The sequence below is a fragment of the Pogoniulus pusillus genome, chromosome 3, assembly GCF_015220805.1.
Source record: "Pogoniulus pusillus isolate bPogPus1 chromosome 3, bPogPus1.pri, whole genome shotgun sequence".
NCBI lineage: Eukaryota > Metazoa > Chordata > Aves > Piciformes > Lybiidae > Pogoniulus > Pogoniulus pusillus.
The window spans coordinates 6,957,519-6,984,743 of NC_087266.1; the positions used below are offsets into that span (position 1 = coordinate 6,957,519).

At 50.3% G+C, this 27,225-nt stretch overlaps 1 protein-coding gene across 1 annotated transcript; it reads left to right on the forward strand.

Moving 5' to 3' along the window:
- The first annotated feature begins 11,683 nt into the window (after positions 1 to 11,683).
- On the forward strand, positions 11,684 to 13,763 carry FAM181B (family with sequence similarity 181 member B). Its single transcript, XM_064169598.1, has one exon. It carries the CDS (start codon positions 11,785 to 11,787, stop codon positions 12,877 to 12,879), a length of 1,095 nt encoding a protein of 364 aa, XP_064025668.1. The 5' UTR covers positions 11,684 to 11,784; the 3' UTR covers positions 12,880 to 13,763.
- Positions 13,764 to 27,225: the final 13,462 nt, after the last annotated feature.

Below are 27,225 nucleotides of genomic sequence, written 5' to 3' on the forward strand. Positions count from 1 at the left end.
TCACCCCTGAGCCTCCTCTTCTCCAGGCTTCACACCCCCAGCTCCCTCAGCCTCTCCTCACAGCACTGTGCTCCAGGCCTCTCACCAGCTTCGTTGCCCTGCTTTCCTTATCTTGTATGTCTGGCTGCTTGTCAGGGATGCCAAGATCAGAAATGACTCAAGTCATTGACAAAAACCATACACTCGGTCTGCCCCTGAGGAAATAACCTGCATCTCCTCATCTGTCAGTATTTCCTCTTCTTCCTCCTTGGACTATCACAAAGAGACTGAATTTTTCCTTTATTAATGACCCTCTTCACCTAAGTTGAATGAGTTCTCCATAGGTTCTCTAGATGAACCTGCTTGAGCAAGGAGGTCAGACTAAGTGATTGCCAGAAGTCCCTTCCAACACCTACTATTCTGTGATTCTGTGATTCTCATTCAGCTGCTTCTTAAAAGTCCCTTCAGGTAGTTGTAGACAGCAATGAGGTCCCCCCTGAGCCTCCTCTTCTCCAGGATAAACACCCCCAGCTCCCTCAGCCTCTCCTCACAGGGCTGTGCTCCAGGCCTCTCAACAGCTTTGTCGCCCTCCTGTGGACACATTCCAGCACCTCAACATCTCTCTTGAATTGAGGGGCCCAGAACTGGACACAGCACTCAAGGTGTGGCCTGACCAGTGCAGAGTACAGGGGAAGAATAACCTCCCTTGTCCTTCTGGCCACACTGTTCCTGATCCAGGCCAGGATGCCATTGGCTCTCTTGGCCACCTGGGCTCACTGCTGGCTCATCTTCAGCTACTATCTACCAGCACCCCCAGGTCCCTTTCTGCCTGGCTGCTCTGCATTGCTGTCTACAACTACCTGAAGGGAGGCTGTAGCCAGGTGAGGGTTGGTCTCTTCTCCCAGACAACCAGCAACAGAACAAGGGGACACAGTCACAAGATGTGGGGGGGAAGTATGGGCTGGATGTTAGGAGGAAGTTGTTGGCAGAGAGAGTGATTTGCCATTGGAATGGGCTGCCCAGGGAGGTGGTGGAGTCGCTGTCCCTGGAGGTGTTCAAGCAAAGCCTGGATGGGGCACTTAGTGCCATGGTCTAGTTGATTGGACAGGGCTGGGTGCTAGGTTGGCCTGGATGATCTTGGAGCTCTCTTCCAACCTGGTTGGCTCTGTGATTCTGTGATTGAGATCCATGCCCCTGAGGAGAGCAGAGGCAAAGTGCAGCTCGCACTCACTCCGTGCCCCCAGCAGCGTGGCGGTTGGGGCAGGCGAGCAGGAGCGTTCCCAGCGCCGGGCGCGCAGCGATGCCAAAGGATCTTCAGGGGCTTGAGGGGGGGAAGAAAACCCTGGCATAGAATTTAAAATGTGCTCTAACCTTTTCTGCAAACTGAAAGCAAGAAAAATGCTCATAAAACTACTCTTTGTGCCCAGAAAGAAGTCCGTTTTTACACTGTTGCTAAGTTTCTTATTGTTTTCTGGCTGTTTTTTGTGTTTCTGTGGCAGCCTTTTCTGTGGGTCTCTTTCAGTGACTTAGCTATATTGGCCTGCAGATAATTAGATCAGTGCTATCATTTTCACTGTCCTTTTTTTCTTTCCTCTGGGGCTATTTGCATGAGAATGGCAGTTTGTGCCACTCTTTCCCTCTGTCTCCCTCTCTCTTTTGAACACGGCACCATTTCTAAACATGAAATGATTCAGGCAACAATCTGCCGGTGGCTCTGGTTAAGGAAACACTGAAAACATCTGCTTAAGAAAACACTTCTGTCAACCAAAATGTCAACTCCTTTTTTTGGTCAGTTGAGGCTTCTCTTCAGAAAAAAAAAAAAAGGGGATTCTAATTTCTTTATTTTATGTATTTCGTTTTAGAAGGTTTTTAGCCTGTTTGCATTTGCTGTATGCAAAGCTCCTGACCAGACTATACTCTCACTCTGGCTATATAGCTGTGTATCATGATTTATGGTGTGCTTAGATAGTTTGTAGACAAATGACATATTAGTATTTAAACTCTTGGTGCACCCTATGGACATTGGACCCTCAGCAAGTTTGCTGATGACACCAAGCTGTGTGGTGCAGCAGACAGGCTGGAGGGCAGGGATGCCATCCAGAGGGACCTGGATAGGATGGAGAGGTGGGCACAAGCCAACCTCATGAGGTTCAGAAGACCAAGTGCAAGGTCCTGCATCTGGAGCAAGGCAATCCCAAGCGAAATGCAGGCTGGGCAGTGAGTGGCTGGAAAGCAGCCCTGAGGAGAGGGACTTGGGGGGTGCTGGTGGACAAGAAGCTCAGCATGAGCCAGCAGTATGCACTTGCAGCCCAGAAAGCCAACCAGAGCCTGGGCTGCATCAGAAGTGTGGCCAGCAGGGCAAGGGAGGTGATTGTGACCCTCTACTCCGCCCTGCTGAGACCCCACATGGAGTACTGCATCCATTTCTGGAGCCTCCATTACAAGAGGGATGTGGAGATGCTGAAGTGCATCCAGAGAAGAGCCACGAGGATGCTCAGAGTGCTGAAGCAGCTCTGCTATGAGGACAGACTGAAAGAGTTGGGGCTGTTCAGTCTGGAGAAGAAAAGGCTCTGAGGTGGCCTTCTTGTGGCCTTTCAGTATCTGAAGGGGGCCTACAAAAAGCTGGGGAGGGACTTTTTAGGGTATCAGGGAGTGAGAGGACTAGGGGGAATGGAGCAAAGCTAAAGATGGATAGATTCAGAGTGGACATGAGGAGGAAATTGTTGAGCATGAGAGTGGTGAGAGCCTGGAATGGGTTGCCCAGGGAGGTGGTTGAGGCCTCATCCCTGGAGGTGTTTAAGGCCAGGCTGGATGAGGCTGTGGGCAGCCTGATCTTGGGTAGGGTGTCCCTGGGCATGGCAGAAGAGTTGGAACTGGATGATCCTTCTGGTCCCTTCCAACCCTGACTGATTCTATGAACTCACCTGGGAGTCAGAGACTCTTCAACATGGTAGAAGCAATATTTGGGGGTTACCCAGAAGAGCAGACAGGGCTGAGCCCAGGACATGGGAGAGCTGAGAGGCCAAGCAGAGTTTAGCTCACTGCTACATGAGGAGGAGATGCCACATGATGCATCAAGATTTTGACATGGAGTTTCCTGGCTCAAGAAAATTGGTTATTCCCAAGAGGAGTGCAAAGGGACTGGAACTGACTCGCCAGAGCCATGGGAACTGCTAATGCTCAGCAGCTCTGAAAATTGTGTCAGTTCACTGGGGTTAGTCATCACTCAGTGGAAGTCACTGGAAATGGCTTCACCAGGAGCATAAACTATGAATTAGAAGACTTCTTAATGAAACACTCATGCCAAGCTGTGCATAACCAGAGACCACACATCAAACAGCACACAACCCTGTGCTCCTCCCTGTGTTGTGGATGGCACACAGCTAGACCTTTGGGAAGCACTTCAGGACCTTTGATTTCAGTGACCCTTCTGAAGTGTATTTCCCAAATCCTCTCTGTTTGCATCAGGCAAGTTTTGAGGAGCTCTTGTTCTCCCCAGAGCCATGCAACACCTCCCAGCAACCTTCCTTCCCATGCAGCTCCTTCTTAGCCAGGAGCTGTTAGATCAAATAAACTAGTCCCTGCCAAGCAAACAGAGATTAGTGGAAGGAAAGAGTGCAGCACACAAGACAGTGCTTGGTATTAGTTGTTAATTGTCTGCATTTAGCATTTTATTTCTGCCCAGCAAAACTCTTAAAAGCAATGACCTGCACTAGTAAAAATAGTTTATAGAACCATAGAATCAGTCAGGGTTGGAAGGGACCACAAGGATCATGCAGTTCCAACTCCCTGCCATGGCCAGGGACACCCTACCCTAGATCAGGCTGCCCACAGCCTCATCCAGCCTGGCCTTAAACACCTCCAGCCATGGGGCCTCAACCACCTCCCTGGGCAACCCATTCCAGGCTCTCACCACTCTCATGCTCAACAACTTCCTCCTCACATCCAGGCTGAATCTCCTCACCTCCAGCTTTGCTCCATTCTCCCTAGTCCTGTCACTATCTGATACCCTAACAAAGGCTCCCCAAAGGGAGTCTGATCTCAAACCTCACACATTTACCTGCAGAAATTTCTCTGAATGAAGATAAAATCTTTGCAAATTTCAAGGAACACAGAAATGCTGAGGGGGAAAAAAGTAGTCAGAAATAACATTTCTCAAAAAAAAAAAGAAAAATAATTTTCTTTCTTACTCTTTTCAAGTATCTGAAAATGTTTCCTCAATGCTAATTCTCTTCCTAAATCACAGAATCATAGAATCAAGCAGGTTGGAAGATACCTCCAAGATCATCCAGGCCAACCTAGCACCCAGCCCTGTCCAATCAACTAGACCATGGCACTAAGTGTCCCATTCAGTCTTTTCTTGAACACTTCTAGGGACAGTGACTCCACCACCTCCCTGGGCAGCCCATTCCAATGCCAATCACTCTGTCTGGAAAGAACTTCCTCCTAACATCCAGCCTAGACCTCCCATGGCACAACTTGAGACTGTGTCCCCTTGTTCTGTTGCTGGTTGTCTGGCAGAAGAGACCAACCCCCACCTGGCTACAGCCTCCCTTCAGGTAGTTGTAGACAGCAATGAGGTCTCACCCCCTGAGCCTCCTCTGCTCCAGGCTAAACACCCCAGCACCCTCAGCCTCTCCTCACAGGGCTGTGTTCCAGGCCCCTCACCAGCTTTGTCACCCTTCTCCAGGCACGTTCCAGTATCTCAGCAGCTCTCCTGAAGATTAAGTATAGTCACTGCCCATGCTTGATCCATATTTCAGTTGAGTTCTGGACTCCTCTTGTCAAAAACAACCACTCATAGATTCATAGAATGGATTGGGTTGGAAGGAACCTTAAAGATCATCTAGTTCCCACCCTACCTCTGCTGGTAGGGACATCTTCCACTAGCCCAGGTTGCTCAAGGCCTTGTCCTACATGGCCTTGAACACCTCCTGGCATAGGGCATCCACAACCTCCCTGGGCAACCTGTTGCAGTGTCTCACCACCCTCACTGCAAAGAATTTCTTCCTAACATCTAGTCTAAATCTGCCCTGAACAAGCTCCCATCCATTCCCTCTCACCCTATCACTACAAGCCCTTGTTAAAAGTCCCTTCCTGGCTTTCCTGTAGGTCCCTTTCAGGTACCAGAAGGCTGCTATAAGGTCTCCCCTTTGCCCTATAAGCAACAAGACCCCAAGAACTATATCTCAAGAATTATCCCAGGACTGAGCTGTGTAAATCTCCATGAGTTCAGAAAATGCTGGCAAACTGAAATACAAAGTTGACTGAATGAGCACATGAAGTGACCTGCTGTTTCTTCTTCACAGAATCATAGACCCAGTCAGGGGTGGAAGGGACCACAAGGATCATCTAGTTCCAACCCCCCTGCTGTGGGCAGGGATACCCTAGACTAGATCAGGCTGCCCACAGCCTCATCCAGCCTGGATGAGTTCTTCAGTTCTTTCAGTTCTTAACAGTATATATTGGGGTGGGGGTTTTGTTTGCTTGGTTGGTTTTGGGTTTTGTTTTGTTTTGTTTCTTTTTCTTTCCTGCTTTAAAAAAAACTCAGGTTAGGTGTTTCAGGTCCAGTTCAGACACTTGTGTTTAGCTCAGCAATACTTTGCTGAAACCAGAAGTCTCCAGTGGCATCTCACAGCTCAGCCTGGCCTGGGCAAGGACTAAGAGAACCTTTGGAGTATCTCCTGATCAAGTGAATGTCCCCTAAACACAGACAGCACAGCTTTGTACTTAAACATCTCTTCCCAGTGTAATGCAGTGCTGACAAACACATAGTGCTCACTCACCACTGCCAGCAGAACCACCATAAACTGCTTTGTCCTTTCTTCTGGGGAGAATGTATTCCAAGTGAACATGAAATGCACACCAAGATTAAAAGAGGAGAAGGGAAACTGAGACAATGGCATCCAGAGTTTGCCAGAGGAAAATAGGGCTTTGTATGTAGGGTGCCAAGTCTGCAGTCTTGTGTCCACCAGTAGTTTCACCTGAATAAAACAGCATATCTGGAAGCCAAGACTCTGAAGGAAGGAACTGTGTACATGCAGTGTATATTCTTTGAAGGGGTCTATAGAAAACCCAGGCAGGTGAGGACTGGATCTACACAAGCCACACAATCTTATGTCTACACACAGCTTCAGGTTAAAAGGCTTAACTTTGGCTTCAGCAGAATATGCTTTTCATCTATCTTTCCCATCTTCTTGGGTCTCTTACTGTGTTCATTTCTTGTGCTTCTTTTAGGGGAGAAACAAACCAGACTGCTTTAAAAATGTCTTCCACTGCCGAGAGTATAAACTTCCTGAAGATTTTAGCCTGTTTGCAAGAGATTCAGTTAAAACGAAGATTTTAGGTCAACATTTTCTTCTGGCAGACTGAGCCTGAAGTGCACTTTATTTCCCTTTAATTTAACAGCTCCAGCAGCTTTTCCAGTTAAATCGACTGTTCATTATTGAGCCCATTTATGAAGGGCTGTGCAGTGCAGTTTAATGAATCCCTGGCACAAAGCTCCCTTTCAGCGTAGGGAAAGAATAGCAGCCTATTTAGGTCCTGTAGGGCTGTATGTCAAAGGCTGCCTATAATACTTGTCAGGGAAGGGCAGAAATTCCCACTGATATAAGAATGTGCAAGAAATCAACTTTCACAACCTACTTGCCGATTAAGATGCGATCAGGAAATGAGGCTGTAGGTTGGGAGCGGTGACACCTGTTTGGGCAGCCGGATTTTCCCAGAACTCGATAACCATATGGGCCATACAACTGGGCAGGGGGGGACAAAAAGAGTCCTCCCTCCCCTGTAGGAGAGGCTTCCTTACTTTTATACTGCCTTCCCAATGCTGTGGTGAAAGGGAAATGAGTGCTGTGAATCGCTCAGTGCTGGGTTTGGTTCGTCTTCTGCAAAGGAAGGTTTTTCTAGTGGTCACAGAATCATGGAATGGTTTGTGTTGGAAGGAACCTTCAAAGGTCACCTACCCTGTCTCCATGCAATGTGCAGAGATGTCTTTAACTAGACAAGGTTGCTGAGAGCCCCATTCAGCCTGACCTTGAATGCTTCCAGGGATTGGGCATCTGCCACCTCTCTGAGCAACTTGTTCCGGTGCTTCACCACTGTCATTGTAAAATACTTCTTCCTTACATCATACCCTCTTTTAGTGATGGGGCATAGGATGAGGTCTTTGCTTAAGGCTGGATCCTAGTGGGATCCTGTCTCTGTCACAGAAGATGTACTCTGGTGTTGGGCACTCTGACAGGTGGTCCCATGAGCATTAGGAGGGTAGATTCAGATTCTGCAACTGCCTGTGATGAGGAAATGCTCTGCAAAAGTGCTGGCACCATAACACGGTCCTCAGCTGTCCAACGGTTTCTTGTTTGCAGAAGGTGTTCTCTCCTTTCTGGCCTACTTGGTCTGTAAGGATAACAAATTGTTCTTCTTGAGATGACCTTGATTGTGTCTCTGTGAGCTCACCTTGTGGCCTGTGCAAAGTATTAGTGGGCATGGCATGGCCCTGATCTCTCTGATTCATGGGGTGACCACACTGCAATTCCCTCTAAAAAAGCCAAGTTTGATGCCAAGGGCATCACTCAGGAAAGCCTTAATTCCCAGAGCTGCCTGAGTTGCTGCTCCCTATAATGGGCAAGAAAACAACTGAAAGTAGATAAATTTCCTGCACACACAAAAAAGAGGAAAACAGAGCACTGTGAACACTTTGTGAGCGGGATGTAGGTTTGGAGTGGGGAAAAGCACTTCTGTAGCTTGTTCACTCACCTCAGTCTGATGAGGGGAGAGTGGCAGGACCAAAACATCTAATCCAAACATTATTGGGGGGTTGGAATTATTTTGAGGGTCTGATCTCAGCACTTCCCAATCATTAGACCTTGCCAGAGAACCCATGTGGATGACTGGTGGGGTGTGAGAGCCACCCTCCGTGTGCTGAGCATTATCATCCTGAGAGAGCGCAGGCAGAGGATAAGCGTTGGCTCATACGGTCGCTGAGAAAGAGAGATGTGTTGCAGAAATAACCAAACTGCTATTTCCCTGGAAAAAATAAGTTTCTTTGCAAGTTGTTGACATCATGTAGCTTAGCAAATTTCCCTCCAGGCTTTGCCCAACTTGGGGTAATCAGCTCTGCTTGAGAGAACATGGAGAATGAGCATGTTTAATGCAATTATGAAGGCTTTCTAAATCTCCAGATCTGGTTGAGAATATGTAAATTTGGCTGCTTAGCACAACTGAATGCAAACTTCCCTTTGCATGCCTGACAATTGTTTTAATACTCTCCAATTTTTAGGAGGTAATCAAGTCTCCCACTAAACCGTAGCTGAGCTCTCAAAGCTGTTTAATTGAATGAATTCAGCCTTACACAGAGGAGAAGCCAGGGCTTTCAGCCTTTTTTTCCTCTAAGCCACTGGATATTTAGGCACTCTGCACATAATGCCACCCAGACTCATTAAGAAGCCCCTTTAGATAAGCTATGAAATGTTGCTGTTATGACACCGAAGCAGATACTAACTGGAGAACAACTTAGCTGCTGCTCTGTTAGAGTTATTTCACATTGCTCAGGTAAGAACTGGTACCAAACTGGCTGCACATCCAGTAAGAGACAGTGATCCTCATTTTCTAGACCCATGTGCAGTTTGAAGTGGCTTCAAAGTGGATGCAAAACTATCTAGTGGAGCACACAGGGGACATGTATGTTGTTTTTCACATTTCCCCATTGGTAAGGGAGCTTGGAGCAGGCTGAGAAGCTTGACAGGGCTTGATGGGACACAAGCATAAAGGCTTGGGTAGCTAATCCATGTCAGTTGCATTCAGTCTAAGTAGTTGAAATCCACCTTGTATGTAGAGGTAATTAATCTTATCCAGAGGTACACTGATATCCCATAGCCCTCTGCTTACTAAGGTAATTTTTGGCTTCCATTACACAGCTGCACTCAGAGCAAGTCTCCAATAAGATTCTGAGAGGCTCCAAGCTGAGCATATTTTGCAAGGACATCCAGTCCAAACATGCCTAATTTTACTTCTGATGAAGTATGTACTTTTTTTTTTTCGCCCTTTGCATTCAACAAGTGTTTGAAACCAAACTGAGGTGAACTTGCTTCTCTTTTATATATATATATATATATATATACACACACTACTAATCATAGAATCATAGAGCCAACCAGGTTGGAAGAGACCTCCAAGATCATCCAGTCCAACCTAGCACCCAGCCCTAGCCAATCAACTAAACCATGGCACTAAGTGCCTCAGCCAGGCTTTTATTCAACACCTCCAGGGATGGTGACTCCACCACCTCCCTGGGCAGCCCATTCCAATGCCAATCACTCTCTCTGGCAACAACTTCCTCCTAACATCCAGCCTAGACCTCCCTGGCACAACTTGAGACTGTCCCCTTGGTCTATTGCTGGTTGCCTGGCAGAAGAGACCAACCCTCACCTGGCTACAGCCTCCCTTCAGGTAGTTGTACAGAGCAATGAGGTCACCCCTGAGCCTCCTCTTCTCCAGGCTAAACCCCCCCAGCTCCCTCATATTTTCCTCACAGGGCTGTGATCCAGTCCCCTCACCAGCTTCACTGCCCTTCTCTGGACACATTCCAGTACCTCAACACCTCTCTTGAACTGAAGAGCCCAGAACCTGACACAGTAAAAGTGTGGCCTGACCAGTGCTGAGTACATGGGAAGAATAACCTCCCTTGTCCGTTCCAATGCCAATCACTCTCTCTGTGAAGAACTTCCTCCTAACTTCCAGCCTATACCTCCCCTGGTGCAATTTGAGGCTGTGTCCCCTTGTTCTGTTGCTTGTTCTGTTGCTAAGTACAACTTCAAGAGCAAGTTGTCCTTTTCTTTTTCAAAGTTTTGCTTTCTGGTTTTTCCTTACCCCACAAAACTGCTTCATTTCTAAGGAATTGATGCAGACCAAGAAAAGTCATTTTGTTTCAGTCAAAATGAGATACACATCTTTATTCCTATCTGGACATTGAAATTCACCAGAAATAAACCTGGAGCTCAAAGGGTTAATCACAGCACCACGATTCTATGATTAACCCTTTGAGCTCCAGATTTATTTCTAGTGAATAAGGTTGTTCTGCATCAGCATAGAAGTTTCAGGACAGAAACTCAACCAAATACCTTTTCCCTGCAGAAAAGACAAGGTAGTTCCTTCAGGAGGTATCAGTGCTTTCAGTAGGCAGCTCACCAACTTTTCTACATTCCATATGGAAGATCTACTGCTTCACTAAACCTGGGCAAGTCAGAATCTTCCATTTTAACTGAATGCAGCCCTGTCTACAGGATCACAGTACTGGATTTTCTCAGGACTTGATCTGACCGTCCCTGGGGGTCTTCAAGAAAAGACTGGATGAGGCACTTAGTGCCATGGTCTAGTTGATTGGTTAGGGCTGGGTGATAGGTTGGACTAGATGATCTTGGAGGTCTCTTCCAACCTGGTTGATTCTATGTGGATTCTATGTGGATTCTATGACAACAATCTGAAAACAAAATATGCTGGACAATGTGCATAGCAATGAGCTTGGAAGAAAACCCACAACCTTTTGTATTTAAGGCTTGCACATCACAGCAGGCATCAGAGCAGAAATATGTCTCTGTGCCCTTGCACCTAGAGCTGTGCAGGTGATCCAGCACCACCGTGTCAGATCTCAAGCAGAAGGAGATGTATTGTGCCATCTGAACAGCTGCAGGAGGTGGGCGACAGTGTTGAGGGTGGCTGCATGTTAGTGATGGGGATCACAGAGTCATTTAATTTGGAAAAGACCATTAAGATTAAACATCTGAGGGCTGGCCAGGAGTGAGTGGGACAGGTTCTGCTCACTTGCTCCCTGGTATAGGACAAGGAGGAATGGGTGTAAGCTGCAGCACAAGAGGTTCCACCTCAACACAAGGGGGAACTTCCTTACTGGAAGGGTCCCAGAGCACTGGAACAGGCTCCCCAGAGAGGTTGTGGAGTCTCCTTCTCTGGAGACATTCAAGGCCTGTCTGGATGTGTTCTTGTGTGACCTGAGCTAGATTGTGTGGTCCTGCTCTGGCAAGGGGGGTTGGGCTCGATGATCTCCTTAGGTCCCTTCCAGCCCCTAATATCCTGTGATCCTGTGAAGATTACTGAGTCCAACTGTTAATCTTACACCAACAAGTCCACCACTAAACCATGTCTCTAAACTTCACATTTACACATATTTTAAACACCCCCAGTCAAAATGACTCCACCGCTTCCTTGGGCAGTCTGCTCTAATGCTTAACAACCTTTTTGGTGAATATGTTTTTTCCTCATATCCATTCTAAACCTCTGCTGGTACAATTCGAGGCTGTTTCCCTTTGTCCTATCGCTTGGTACCCTGGAGAAAGCTGATTGTGTCCAGGGCGGTCTGAGTATCTGGTCAGGGATGGGTGTACCTACCTGTTTCTGCCTGCCCCAGGACAGCTGTGTACCTATGCCGGGAGTTATATACCTGTCACGGGTGTGTGTGCTTACCTGTGCCGGTAGCAGTGTACCTTCCCGGGGCTGCGTTCCTGTCCCGGGGCTGTACCTGTGCCAGGGGCTGCGTACCGGTCCTGGGGAAGATGCTCATCCCGTCTCTCCACCGCTGCCGATTTCCCCGGGCGGGGGGGTGGTGGCAGTGGGTGCCTGTGGCACGGCCCAGCCCCTGGGCGCCCGGCGGGGAGGCGGGGAGGACCGGGACCAGCCCCGCTCCTGAGCCCTCCTCCTCCCCCGCCCGCCGCCTTTTCCCCGCCACCACCGCTGTCCGCTCGCCCGGCTCAGCCCTGCGGAGTTCGGGGTGGCGGCGCCCCGGCGCCGGCCATGGCCGTGCCAGCCGCACTGCTCAGCCCCCACCACCTCCTCTCCTTCTGCTTCCCCGCCGCTGGCGGCCTCCTGGGCTATGCCGACCTGGAGAAGGGCTATGAGGGCGGCGGAGGAGATGCGGAGGACTTTAAAGAAGCCACCAGGGACCTGCTGAGCTTCATCGACTCGGCCTCCAGCAACATCAAGCTGGCGCTGGACAAGCCGGTGAAGTCCAAGCGGAAGGTGAACCACAGAAAGTACCTGCAGAAACAGATCAAGCGCTGCACCGGCATCATCGCCGCCGCTCCGCCGCCACCACCCGCTCCGCTCCCGCCGGCCGCCGCTTCCTCTTCCCCTCCCGCTGCCTGCCCCGCCAAGCCCCCGCCGCGCCGGGAGGCCTCGCAGGCGGCCAGCAGCCTCCAGAGCAAGAGCCTGGCGGCCCTCTTCGGCTCCCTACAGCAGGGCCGAGGGCCGGCGGGCAGCGGCGGAGAAGCGGCGGGCGGCGGAGCGGTGGGAGGCGGCGGCGGAGCTACGGGCGGCCCGCGGAAGGTGCCGCTGCGGGACCGTAACCTGCCGCCCTCCTTCTTCACGGAGCCGGCGTTGCCTCCGGCTGCCCGCGGGCCGCCGCCGCCAGCCAAGGAGCTTGAGAAGGGCGGCGGTGGAAGCGGCGCAGAGACGACCGAGTTCTTCGAGCTACTGGGCCCCGAGTACGGTGCGCTGCTGCCCGAGCACGCCGCTCCGCCGGACGCCTTCCCTGGAGGCGGCACCCACCGCCTGCCAGCCGAGCTGGGCCTGGAGCACGGCCTCTACGAGTCGCCGCTGCCGCTGCCCGCCGCCCACCACCCGCTGCTGGGCGGGCTGCTGTATCCCGAGCCACCCTGGAGCCCGGCCGGGCCCTGCAGCCCGCCCAAGAAGGCGCCAGCCGAGGCGCTGCGCCCACTCTACCCTGGCGGCGGGGAGCCAACCCCCGGCGGCGGCGGTGAGGAGCCCGGCGGGCACCTCTCGGCTGGGTTCGCCCCCTTCTTCCCCGAATGCTCGCTGCCGCCGCCGCCGCCGCAGGTGTCTTACGACTACAGCGCCAGCTACCACCGCTCTGCTTTCTCTGGCCTGTAGGACCACGCCGAGGGTCTCGGCCCCCGCCCCGAACCGCTCCGCCCGGGACGATGAAACGCAGGGAAGGGGGAGCCAGCCCGGCCCTGGGGACCTGAGAGACGCTCCGAGTAGAGCGGGGGCCTCCCAGCGCTCACTCCCGGGCAGCAGGCTCCGCTCGCCCCACCAAAAGTCTGTCTGTGTCCCACCCGAAATCACAGCCACGGCTCCCGCAGGATTCCCCCTTGTGCTCCACGAGCTGCATCCTCCTGCGGTTTGGGAGACGCTACAAAGAAACAGTGAAATGATGCGTTACTTCAGGTGTTTGTCTAGCGGCCGGTGACTGCCTTTCCTTAGCCTTCCCTAGGGGTCGGATGCTGTCTTACTGTAGGCGGACGCGGCTCGGTGTACCTGTCTTACGCGACCTTGCAGCGGGGGCTGCTCTTGAAGGCAGCCGTGACCACTTGTACATTATTTCAGTCTAAAACTGCCCACTCCTGGGGGGCTTTTACCATTCCTCCCCGGCTCGTGTGCATCGCAACTGCTGGCGGGCGCTCAGCTGAGGACACAAAGGCGAGTTGAGAATGTCAAGTGAAGCAAAATCTAAAATGCTGCTACCAAAACTTAGTGTCCTGAAGCGTAACAGTGTCCCGCAGCACCTTGCAAACGGCAGTTTACAGCGGTACCTAAGTTAATTGATGGCGTAAGATGGGGACAAAAACGTACTGTAGCCACTGCAGCGATGTGATTCCTACAGACCCGCTGGATTTCTTCCAGGAATGTGTCAAAGCTCGGAAAACAGCGCGGCTCGGTCTCATTGTGTACAGGAGATTATTTGATAATCATTTAAGTTATGTAAAAGAGTCTATGATAGGTCCTATAAAAATAAAGCGACACAATAGTTCTAAGACCTGTGGTTGTTACTGCCGTGGAAATGAAGCATTCAAGGGGCTTTCACTGTGCCTCCATCCTCTGTAATGGTTTCTTGGCAGGAGTTAAGACAGGCAGTGGGTTTTGTCTCTCCTAAATCTTTTGAAACGCTGTATTTTATCCACAGCGACCCGTGCTTGTTTTGCCTTCATTTGTACCGGCTGTTCCTTTAACTTGGTAGAAAGAAGGGAACGATAATGCGCTACAAAGCCAAGGGATGAAAATTGTTACAGTTATGAAAACAGATCAAAATACTCTTGAGGTTTCCTATTGAGATGCGAGCCTTAAAAGGCAAGGCTGGCTCCCTGCCAGCCCCGAGCGGGCTGTTTGTTTTTGAAACGGGATCCACATACGGATCAGGCTGAGGATTTACCCTCAGTGGTAACAGGTCCTTGTGCCTTGTGTCTTTTAAAAGATAGCTTGAAAGGTAAAGCAGTTTTCCCCTTTTATCAACACAGACAGAACTTTGCAGAGGCTTAGGGTCAAGATGTTGGGATGCGTGGAGAGCTGAAACAAGATCTTTCAGAAATAAACTGTGAGAGAGTTTGTTTGAGAAATTGGCTTAATTTTACTACCAAACAGCCAGAGCTGCAGCTTAGACAGCTTCTTTCCTCCTAAAAAAGATCACCAAAGGCTGTAGGGGAAGGAGCCATCATGGGTGAATGTCCACAGCATTACAGTGTCGAGTAGCTGAATGCTTCCCAGAAAATGCACCTTTCAAGTATAGTTTCGTGGTAGTTTATTTAACTAGGCTTGTATGAGGAACAGTGGGCAGCTGGGGTAGGCAAGGTAGCTACAAATTGGGTTAATCCTGCCCCGCTGCTGGTTTTGATGGTGGGACAATGTCCTACTTTGTGAACTCAGTCTTTCTGCCTTCGCTTTGGCAAACCTCCCAGTGAAGAGAGTGCAAGTTTGCATTTGCAAGCAGTGCTTTGCCAGGTCTGAGCAGAGCCTGCGTGTAACTGCGTTGGAGATTATCTAGTCTAGACCAACTGAGGGGTTATTTCAGTTGGAAAGGTGGGATTTGTTTTGTTTAGCAGTTGCCTCAAGCATGTGGATTTGTGGCACACATTGGCAGCTGCTTGGAGTATTTCAGTGTGATGGTGCTGTGTTATTCTATCTTACTGCCCAGCTTTCTCACTTGAGCTGTGGGTCCAAGACATGCACTTTCAGCAAGCCAAGCAAATGAAAGGGAAGCTGCCAATGCAGTGGTCTCTGCTAAGGAAAGAAAACACCTTTTTTCACTTGTTATTTCACTGAAAATCATAGATGTTTCACCAGCTCAGCAAAGAAATGTCTGTTAACTAAGGATCTAATCCTGAGAAGACCTTACAGCTTATCCCAAGGACGTGGTGGAAGCCCCATCCCTGCAGGTCTTTGAGGACAGGCTGGATGGAGCTCTGAGCAACCTGATCTAGTGTGAGGTGTCCTTGCCCACGGCAGGGGGGTTGGAACTAGATGATCCTTGAAGTCCCTTCCAGCCCTGACAATGCTATGATTCTATGATCATGTCATCTGTCTCACAGACTTGAAAAAAATCTGAAGGAGGTCTTCAGGAATATACTCTAAGGTATGCTATGTAAACACTGCAAACCTGGATGGTTTGGTTGCCCACAGGCCTCACATTTTTATTCCAAGTAGCTGTGAAATGACACAAATCCAATCCACTGTTGGTTTTCACTCATTTGGTACTCTGATCCCTTGTCAGTGCTCAGAGCAGCCTTCCTGGGTGAGATCTTGTCTCAAACCATTGAGAGGAACAGGTCTGTGGGTGTCATCAGAGCTGGATTGGCACCAAACTGGTCTGGCAGCGTGTTCCAGATCCTGCCAGCTTGGGAGATTTGCAAGAAGTTTGGTTAGGCTCCAGAAGTCAGCTTGACTGAGCAGCAGCAGCAGCTGCAGATGTTGCTTCAGCTTAGCTTCTGTTCTGCAATAGCTCCTTAAGGCAGATTTCCATTTTACAGGAGCTTACGCTGGGGAGACAAACCAACCAACCAACCAAAAAGGTATCAGTAGTCTTCAAAGTATCCCTACATCTCTGCCAGAGAATGTGCTTGAAAAGTGCGTGGTATGGGAAGTCTGATAACGCTGGGAAGGAATTAACAATGGCCGGGTCGATCCCGGCTGCTTTTCCCACAACACAGGCCAGACAAAGGACTTCTGTGCAACTGCTGCGGAGGGCTGGAGCTCCTCTCGGCGCTGCGGAGGAGGCGAGGGCAGCGCTACGAGACCAGGGGTTGCCATCTAGCGGCTCTGTGTCTTTTATCCTCTTTGTGCATGTGTGGGCTCTTTTTGTTGTGGTCGTTTCCCTCAGCTTGAATAGTGCAGGCACTGAAAATGTCACCTAAGAGTCTCACTCAGAAACGTCCTTGCTTTCTCCTCTGAAATTGCTTTCTCCTCTGAAACACTGAAGAGCACCATCTGAAGCATCTGTGAGAAGCAAACCTTTTCACTCGAGCTGGGTATTTTGGTTTATTTGGTGCACTTTAACAAGGAGTCTGTCTCTGGGAACTAAAGCTGATTGTTTTTTTAGCTTTTCTGGCTCAAAAGTAGTGTGTCTCTTGGAATGAAAGCAAGTCCTGTTCGGTTGGATCAAGGTCAGACGATCAAAGCATTTTGCTTTAGAAAGCCTGCACTGTGTTCCTCAGCTATACTCAACCCCATTTTGTTACTGGTGTGTTTTACACATACTGCCTGATTTCAGTGGAGATTTCAGTAGGAAAACCTACACATCTTAATAATTCCTTATGTGCAGTCAAAGATGGTAAAGGAGAACACTGAGAACCCTTTCTCCTGTTTTTAAAGGAGGGAAACTTACCTTTCCATAATGGTGACTTACTGGTGAATAATAAAGAGGTCACCATGAAAAGGTATCACTATGTCTCAGTATTTTGTGACTTAAACAGCCTGGGCCTTTTCCAAAGCCACTTCCAGAAAGCAGAAAGAGCCTTTTCTTTTCTTGGATGGGCTTTTGAAGCAGACTCAGCTAACTCTTTAGTGACCCCAGCTTGGCATTGCTCAAATACAGCCTGACCCTCGATGATGAGTCATCTGTGAGCTTACATAGTTGTTCAAACAATGTTAGTTAAAAAGACAGAGAAGTTTGTTGTAAACCTTCTTTTTTCTTTTCTGACATTTAGAATAAACTGCTTTTGGCAACAGTGCAAAATCTGAAGGTCATTCTGCAGTTATGTGCAACAGGAGGGACAAAAAGGTGGTGAAGCAATTTCAAAGTGTTATGCAAATAACTGAGATGGAACTGCACTGCAAACCTGACTGTGAGTTGGTACTGCTTTTAGGATGGTTTTGTGTCAGCTGGGGAGACTGCAGCCTGCCTTCTCTGCAGTAAATTCATCTTTTATTTTTAAGATTGGCAAACACTCGTTTAAAATCCATTGGGGTTTTGTAACACATCTACATAAAAGAGTATAGAATCACAGAATAATAGAATCAAGCAGGTTGGAAGAGATCTCCAAGATCAGCCAGTCCAACCTAGCACCCAGCCCTAGCCAGTCAACTAGACCATGGCACTAAGTGTCTCAGCCAGTCTTGAACACCTCCAGGGACAGTGACTCCACCACCTCCCTGGGCAGCCCATTCCAGTGCCAATCACTCTCTCTGGCAACAACTTCCTCCTAACATCCAGCCTAGACCTCCCCTGGCACAACTTGAGACTGTGTCCCCTTGTTCTGTTGCTGGTTGTCTGGCAGAAGAGCCCAACCCCACCTGGGTACAGCCTCCCTTCAGGTAGGTGTAGACAGCAATGAGGTCTGCCCTGAGCCTCCTCTTCTCCAGGCTGCACACCCCCAGCTCCCTCAGCCTCTCCTCACAGGGCTGTGTTCCAGGCCCCTCACCAGCTTTGTCACCCTTCTCAGTATCACAGTATCACCACGGTTGGAAGAGACCTCACAGACCATCAAGTCCAACCCTTTACCACAGAGCTCAAGGCTAGACCATGGCACCAAGTGCCACGTCCAACCTTGCCTTGAACTGCCCCAGGGACGGCGACTCCACCACCTCCCCGGGCAGCCCATTCCAGTGTCCAATGACTCTCTTAGTGAAGAACTTTCTCCTCACCTCCAGCCTAAATCTCCCCTGGTGCAGCCTGAGGCTGTGTCCTCTCGTTCTGGTGCTGGCCACCTGAGAGAAGAGAGCAACCTCCTCCTGGCCACAACCACCCCTCAGGTAGTTGTAGACAGCAATAAGGTCACCCCTGAGCCTCCTCTTCTCCAGGCTAACCAACCCCAGCTCCCTCAGCCTCTCCTTGTAGGGCTGTGCTCAAGGCCTCTCCCCAGCCTCGTCGCCCTTCTCTGGACACGCTCAAGCATCTCAATGTCCCTCCTAAACTGGGGGGCCCAGAACTGAACACAGTGCTCAAGGTGTGGCCTGACCAGTGCTGAGTACAGGGGAAGAATAACCTCCCTTGTCCAACTGGCCACATCCAGGTCCAGGCCAGGATGCCATTGGCTCTTTTGGCCACCTGGGCACACTGCTGGCTCATGTTCAGCTACTATCTGCCAGCACCCCCAGGTCCCTTTCTTCCTGGCTGCTCTCCAGCTGCTCTGTCCCCAGCCTGTAGCTGTGGATGATCTCCAGGGGTCCCTTTTGCCCCCTATCATGCTGTGATCCTGTGTGATCACGTTGCTGAATATGTGAAATACTTTTAAGTGCTTGAATTATGTTCAAGGAATATGCAGCATTTCTCAAATGATCTCTCACCTCTCTGAGATGCTGGAGCTGCATCCTATGAAAGATGTCACCCTCCCAAAGGCAGATAAAACTATGCCCTTTTCCCTGTGCTCCCTCCAGGTATTCCTTGGCAATGCTTGACATGCAAGAAAATGTGTTTTGATCCATAATAAGGGAGGCAGGACAGGATTCCAGATTTGTATTAACAGGCCCCTATTAGTGCATGTTTTGTGTATTAGGATGTCTCCTGGTGGGCATTCAGACTGCCTCAGTCTCAGCAGCTAATTGTCATTCAGCCTGCAAGCTCTGCTGAACAAGTTCTGGCAAATCCTGCTGTGCTAGATGAAGAGGTGACTGTCCCCATTTCCTACCCTGCCTCACTGACATAGGTGCCATCCCATAGCTCTGTGTGCTGAAGAGGACTGTACCTGTGTCTCAGTTACTCCAGGCTGTGATCAGTGTTCAAGCCCATCTTCCAGAATGGTTTAAAGTGAACTGGGGAGGTACCAATTAGCCCAGGAGTGGCTGGAGTTCAGCTCAGCTGTTTGTGCCACAGCTCAGCTGAACTAATCTGCTTGCAGATGGGGAGTGAGTTAAACCTGAGATACTGGGTAACAGCAGTATTACTTTACTAGGAGCTGTAGGTGGGGAATACAAACATCTTTCTCTTTGAGCAGAAGCTGGGCATAATTGTTTCTGATACTTTGTGTGTGTGTGTGTTTAGCTTTATAGAAGATACAGACTCACTGCTTAAACCTCTGTGTGCCTCAACAGTGGGGGAAACTCAGTGAATGATTTTTGATCATGTTGCCAAGACACACTTCAAATGTAAAGAATCCAGCCTGAGACAGGCTGCTGGATGAGGGATGGTGCCACAGGAAAGGGAGTGGCTCAGATTTTGTCTTTTTCTGTCTAATAAATTGCAGACTGATACAGGGTCTTCAACACTACAAGGTAAAGAACAAGTTTATAGAGACTGAACTCCATGACTCATTTCAGTGACCTGTTGCAGACATGACCCTTTATGGAGGTAGTCTTCCAAACCTCACAGTGAAGACCTCAAGCTTGTGCTGGATCTACTTTGCTCTCTATAGTGAGTTTGGGCTGTGACAATGCTCCATGGTAGCTGTGAGAGCTCCTAAGAGCTGTTCTGGGCTCTGCCTTAGTATGACATACGTAGTATTTAGACTCAGAATCATAGAATCAACCAGGTTGGAAGAGAGCTCCAAGATCATCCAGTCCAACCCAGCACCCAGCCCTGTCCAGTCAACTAGACCATGGCACTAAGTGCCTCAGCCAGGCTTTTCTTGAACCCCTCCAGGGATGGTGACTCCACCACCTCCCTGGGCAGCCCATTCCAATGCAAATCACTCTCTCTGCCAACAACTTCCTCCTAACATCCAGCCTAGACCTCACCCAGCACAACTTGAGACTGTGTCCCCTTGTTCTGTTGCTGGCTGCCTGGCAGAAGAAACCAGCCCCCACCTGGCTACAGCCTCCCTTCAGGTAGTTGTAGACAGTAATGAGCTCTGCCCTGAGCCTCCTCTTCTCCAGGCTAAATCCCCCCAGCTCCCTCAGCCCCTTCTCATAGGGTTTGTGTTCCAGGCCTCTCTGTCTGTTCCTTCTCTACCCATGTCTCTTGGACATGTTCAGCTCCAAAGCTAGTGGGAGTGCTTCTTTGGGTGTTGAGGTTGAGCATTAGGAAAAGTGCTTTTTCCTCCCAGCAGTTTAAAAGAAGGTTCATAGTGAATTTGGGAGATCTCTGAATCAATACCCAGGAGCTACAGATTAAACTATCATTTACTGTTTTGACTCCTGACTGTATTGAATACAGCCTGCTTGCCTGTGAGTTGAGCTGGACTCTGATGGATGTGGTGTGACTAATACCAGCCAGTGTTACAGTTCTGTGATCAACTCCTCCCTGTTCCAGCAGCTTCTTCCCTATCAGCAGTTTGTTAGCTAGATTTGTTAGGTCTGGAGTAAACAGCCCTGTTGTTCACAGTATACAGAAAGCAGAGTTCAGATAGGTAGAAATTGGGTCTGAATTCTAAGTAGAAGGGAAATTCCATCCTTCTACCACCATTTTTCCTCAGTGGATAATGAATAAGGAATCTTTTTTTTCTTTGCATAGTAACATTTCACAGTAGAGCTGGGCTTTAAAGAATAGCTGTAATTGCTTCTCTGCACTCAAATAATTGAATATAGATCAATTACCACCATTTTAGGTATTTGAACAGCCAAGCTTGCTCTGTGAAGAAAAACCTTCCTTTCCTGTTTAATAGTCAGACCTTTAGCTTCTTTCTTTATCCATATATCTGGGGCAGATGATTCAAGCACGGTCATTAATTAGTGATTTTATCAAGATTTTCCTTTCAGGACTGAAAGGTCAGCACACCCTTGAAGAGCTGGCAAAACAAATGTCTCTGATTTGCACATGAAGTCAAAGCTTTGGAGGAAGCAGCCTCAGAAAATGACTTAAAGGGTAGAGATTTAATTTGAGGTGGCTGCTTGCAAGAACAGGCCTGGTGTGCTAAACACAAATGTGATGACCAAATAGCCTGAATTTTATCCAAAATTAGGAGATTATTTTTTTAAATGGATTGGATGATCTTCCAAGCATAAAGCCAGCTGACAGAAACACCAGGCAGAAGGGCTGGAGTAAAAGCCAGGGCAGAGGAGCATGGCTCTGTCTTTGATAGAATTAATTTTTGGTTTTCTGTTCAGAGATCTTTTGGTTGCCAAAGACACATGCTGGGTGCTGGGGATGAGCCAGTGCAGCAGCCTGTGGCAGAGTGCTCCAAGCAGTGTGGTGGCTTGGCCCTGCTGAGGAAGGAAGAACATGTTTTGCTATGAGACAAATGCTACCTGAATAATCCAGACCAGATGGGATCATGAATAAGATGCAATTTTGTTCAATCAGAGGAGTGAGCTCAAAGGCTAGGCAAAGAGAAGTGAAGGGTTTTTTTCTGGCAGGGGTAACTCAGATAACAGTCAATTAGAAGGCTTAACATCGTGTTAGGATGCCATAGTGGCTTGAAGTGGGTGGTTGAGGCTCCATCCCTGGAGGTGTTTAAGGCCAGGCCGGATGAAGCTGTGGCCAGCCTCATCTAGGGTAGGGTGTCCCTGCCCATGGCAGGGGGTTTGGAAGTAGATGATCCTTATCACAGAAGCACAGAATCAACCAGGTTGGAAGAGAGCTCCAACATCATCCAGTCCAACCTATCCCCCAGCCCTATCCAGTCAACTAGACCATGGCACTAAGTGTCTCATCCAGGCTTTTCTTGAACACCTCCAGGGATGGTGTCCCTTCCAACCCTGACCAATTCCATGACTCCATAAGATTGCCACATTATTACTTGCATTGGTATATTTTCCTTCTATTTATCCTACTTTTATCACTGGTTTCAAATCACTTCATTTTTGAAAGGAAGAGAAAAAGAACAACTTAGGAACAGATCATTTCTTCTGCTATTGAGAGTAAAAGTAGGGACAAACAGAGTAATCCAAAATGATTAGCTTTAAATATTCTCACTTCAAATTAGAAACCAAAGCACAGACAGCAGCTGAAAGTCCCAGTTTGAAGGTGTGTGTTTCTTACACACTCTTAATCTCTTTTACTAGGGGATGTGACTTGTAGAGCAGCCATGCAGCAATTTCTGACATTGGTCACGAGTGCCTCTATAGGATATTTGTCTTGCACAAGATTGGACAAGAAAAAAGACCAACATGAATTGCCACTGCTTGGGTCCCTAGTAAAAGCCACCATAGCACTGACAAGAGCTTCTCAGGCTCGCAGGAGCTTCAGCTAGCAGTCCTCTACAGCCCTCGAGTGGTGCACTTTGAATCCGACAGGCTGGCAACAGCGCCGTAGCCTCGGCTAAGACGTTGCCAGGCCGGGCACGGTCATCCCTTCCAGGAAAGGCACTTACCGCCTTGCCGCCGCCTTGGCAGCCTTCCCCTTCCCTCCCAGCTCAGGAGCCCCAGTGAGGATGTGCTGTCTCCCCGCAGCACCAGCCTGCCAGCCTTCCCCTTCCCTCCCAGCTCAGGAGCCCCAGTGAGGATGTGCTGTCTCCCCGCAGCACCAGCCTGCCAGCCTGCACTCTCAGCTGTGGGCCAAGGGCGAGCACCAGACCTTTTAGATGGAGGTGCAAAGGCAGAAGCTGTTAAGCCTCCCAGCGAGGTTGGCCTAAACTCGGGAGGGTGTCTCCCTGCAGCCTCCTGTCTCAGAGGAAGTCAGCAGGAAAGGCTTTGGCCTTTGGCTTCTGAAGCCAAGGGGAAGGATGCTTTTGCTGCAGTGAGCTTGGGGATTGAGGCCAGCATCAGTAAGTATGCAGAAGACACCAAGCTAGGAGCAGGTGTGGATCTGCTGGAGTGCAGGAGAGCCCTGCAGAGGGACTTGAGCAGGCTGGATGGGTGGGCAGAGGCCAATGGGATGAGACTGAACAAGGCCAACTGCAGGTTTCTGCACTTTGGCCACAACAACCCCAAGCAGCACTCCAGGCTGGGGCCAGAGTGGCTGGAGAGCAGCCAGGCAGAAAGGGACCTGGGGGTGCTGGTAGAAAGTAGCTGAACATGAGCCAGCAGTGAGCCCAGGTGGCCAGGAGAGCCAAGGGCACCATAGCCTGCATTGGGAACAGTGTGGCCAGTAGGACAAGGGAGGTTATTCTGCCCCTGTACTCAACACTGGTCAGGGCACAGCTTGAGTCCTGTGTCCAGTTCTGGGCTCCTCAGTTCAAGAAAGATGTTGAGGTGCTGGAAGGTGTCCACAGGAGGGCGACAAAGCTGGTGAGGGGCCTGGAGCACAGCCCTGTGAGGAGAGGCTGAGGGAGCTGGGGGTGTGCAGCCTGGAGAAGAGGAGGCTCAGGGGTGACCTCATTGCTGTCTACAACTACCTGAAGGGAGGCTGTAGCCAGGTGGGGGTTGGTCTCTTCTGCCAGGCAACCAGCAACAGAACAAGGGGACACAGTCTCAAGTTGTGCCAGGGGAGGTCTAGGCTGGATGTTAGGAGGAAGTTGTTGTCAGAGAGAGTGATTGGCATTGGAATGGGCTGCCCAGGGAGGTGGAGTCGCTGTCCCTGGAGGTGTTTAACAAAAGCCTGGCTGAGGCACTTAGTGTCATGGTCTAGTTGATTGGTTAGGGCTGGGTGATAGGTTGGACTGGATGATCTTGGAGGTCTCTTCCAAGCTGGTTGATTCTATGGTTGTTTGATTCTATGATTGTTTGATTCTGATTCCTCAAGGGAGTTAAAACAGATGCAGAAAGTGCTGGTCTGTTGCTTGGAGGGAAGTTTACAGGACAAGATCTGAGAGGGAAAAGGAGTCTGCAAGCCCTGATGTGGGCAGAGAAAGGTTAAGTTGTAGAGTGCTTTAAACCATTTGACACACCCAGGCCCACTCTGTCTCATTCCTTGCTGCCCACATGCTCTCCCTCTCCTTTCTGGAGCTGCTCCTCGGCCACTGGTGCCCAGACATTTCTTTCATCTTGCTGCATACACAGGCAATGCTGAGAGGAGACATCAGTGGAGGAAATGTCCAGCTTGAGTATCCATGTAATGATACAGGCATGTTAACCACAGAAGGTACCTGATTGCTCTCCAGTGACCCTCAAAGATGTAGGTAGGGTCTGGGGCCAGGCTGCAGCAGAGCAGTGTGTGAGCAGTGAGCATATAAGTGTGAAGCTCTGGACGGAGGCAACGGGAAAGCTCTTCAAAGCACCCCAGGCAGGGACCGAGCCTCAATGCATGCAGTTTGGCAAAGGAGTAGTGGAGAAGAACAGGACTTTCCCCTGTGAAACAATTATATGGCCTGAAGCTATCTGGTAAAGGGCACTCCTGCTGAATGCAGCCAAACTCATTGTCTCTGTTCTCTGCAATAGAGACAGCCCTGGGTGACAGCATTGCCAGGATCCCATTGCCAACCAAGGCAGCTAGCCTTTAGGTTGCTAAGGCAGAAAGCTGTCCTCTGGCAGAGCTCACTTGTCCTCATTAACCCCTCCTTAGAAGGAGCTGCACAGCTCAGAGAAGCATCTAGGAAACAAACAAGCACAGAGCAAATTCAGTCAGACAGTGCTGCAGCAGAGGACAGTCAAGGTTAGGAGGCTGCCAGACCCACAGGACAACTGTGCTAGAGAGCTGTCCTGCAGATTCCTTTGGTGCAGGTCAAAACCGAGGACTGTGTAGCCTGTCCCTGTGCTCATCTTAAAGTACTCTCCTGGCTGAGGCATCCAGGGGACAGCAAGGATGTCTTTGTCACACCAGGGTGGGGCTGTTCTACAAGGAATCTTCTGCCTTCCCAAGACATGTGGCCATTCACTTTCCCAAGGACATTGTCTGAGTTTCACAGCTTAGAGGGCTCTCAGTCCTGTCTGCAGGACCAGTATCTTTGCCTGCAAGAGGAGAGAGGACTGACCCTAGGAAGAAGGCAATCCCTCAAAACTCTGAGCTCTGAGGGCCTAGGGGGTCTGTCTTCTGTTTTCTGGGTCTTTCCTCATGTCCTTCTGAGAAATTGGAATAAGGTTGGATAGCTTCCAGTCAGCAGGGACCTGCCCAGACTCCCAGGACCTCTGGTAGGTGACTGAGAGGGTTCTGCCATGCCATCTGCTAACTCCTTCAGTACTCTGGGATGAATCCCATCAGGCCCTATGGACTTGGAACCATTCTGATGAGATTTAAACTGCTCTCTTAGAATGCCAGAACTTTGATGCTGTCTGTTACAAACACTTGAAGACACCTTGAATAACAGAGCAATGCTTTGCAATCCTCTGCTGCTGCCTTCTATGTCAGAAGGGCTGCCTATCACTGCCAGAGCTGTCCCCACAGCAGCCTCAGTGGCTGTGCCCCAAGACAGTAAAAGGTGCAACACAAATTTCCTGCAGTTACACTGGCCCCATGAACACAGAAAGCCAAGAGTTTAATGTGAAGAATCTCACTTTTGCACCCAGAAAGAGCCTCTTCTAGATGACATTTCCATTCTGTAACAAAGCATGTCTCTGTGCTACACACAGACTGACAGAGGAACACTGCCATAGAGGGAACAGTGCCCAGATGACAAGGAGTTTCTACCTAACTGCTGGATTTATGTGAAGTGCATTCCCTGCCTTTATTTCGCTTGTTCAGTAACCTTGGAGGATGCTCACAACTTCAGCTTGTGCAATTTTCAGTGCGCTGTTCTGCTCTGCAGCTCCTCTCCATCCTAGAGACACTGCTGCTCTGCAGACAGCTGCTGCCTCAAGAAGGCAGCTTTGCACCTGCTCTATCTACTGTGGTCGGCAAAGCCAATTCCTTCTGAGTTATCCACGAGAATGCCAACACCACCTTCTACTGGGACATGTGAAGAAGAACAAAGATGGCATTAGGAGGCTGCAGTTAAGGAAGCTCTGCCTCGACCTTCTCACCAAGGTGCAATCTCTGTCATCCTGTCCCATAGCAGGACAGAGCTCTTCCACTTGGGCTTCTGCCTGGGCCTTTCTCACACTCATGGCAGTGGCCCCAGGAGCCCTGCAGGGAGAGGGAGCCTGACTCTGGATAGCACTGGAATGGTCACAGTGTGTCCTGGGACTGCTGGAGATCAGGTGGCAGAAAAGGCCATGGAGGTCCCAGCTCAGCAGCAGCCAGCAAGGTGCCACTGCCCAAAGGTGGCAAGTGGTACCCTGGGCTGCACTGGGCAAAGCCTCACCAGCAAGTACCCAGTGCTGGTGAGACCACTATGAGGGAGACTTGGGCATGCTGGGGAGAGCCCTCCGGGGCCCCTCCCCCACCCTACCTTGAGTGACCGTTGGGCTATTGTTGCCTTCACCTGGCGCTGCCTGGCAACGGCTCCAGTGCCTGCAGGGAGCACACAGGAGTGGCATTGGAGAGCCAAGCTCTTGCTCACCAGCATCCCCAGTTAACATCCTTGGGTTAGCTGAGTGACTCCCTGGTTTTCCATCGCATCCCACACGAGGCTCCTCCACATCTTGGCAGCATGGGCCAGCTGAACTGCTGCAGGGGCTCCAGGTAGGCTTCAGTCAGGACTCGGGGACACCTCAGCACAGCTGGGACCCACAGCAGCCACACTGCTCATGCCTGGTGCTCTCTGCTCTGCAGGGTTGAACCTGAGCCCGTGCAGCAGAGCCCACCTGTCCCAGCACTGCCCAGACCACTGCTCCGTGAGCGCCTGCAGCTGGCTCTTGGAAGGAGAATGAGGCTGCCCTGGCCCTTTAGGCAAAGAGAGACCTCAGCCACCACTGTAGATGTGCCCAGACCATCGGGCTGTGGTGGCTCAGGTCTTCTCTTTGGCCAGCCCCTGGCTGCTCTGTGCAGCCAGGATGGCAGGATGCCCCAGCCCATCCAGGTAAGCAAAGCCTGCCCAGGGCTTCCCCATCCTGCTTGCTCCTCTGGCAAGTGGTGGCCCCAGCAGAGGGGCTCTGGGTAGGGCTCGACCCAATGTCACCATCCTCCAGCCACCCTCTGTCCCGCACCGGTGAGAGCTGTGGAGCCCTCCACACTTGCTGCTGCCCCTGAGCAGCCTCCAGGCAGGGCTGGGGCGGCAGGCAGGCAGCTGTCTCCCTCTGTGTGCTGCAGGACCTGCTGGCTCTGCTCCACCAGCGGGGGCCATCCACAGAAGGGATCTTCCGGCTGGCAGCTGGCGAGAGAGACTTAGGGGCCCTCCGGGAGGCCCTGGACAGCGGGCAGGAGGTGCCCCTGCAGAGCCAGCCTGTGCACCTGCTGGCTGCCATCCTGAAGGTGAAGCCTGCTGACCTGCAGCCCAGCAG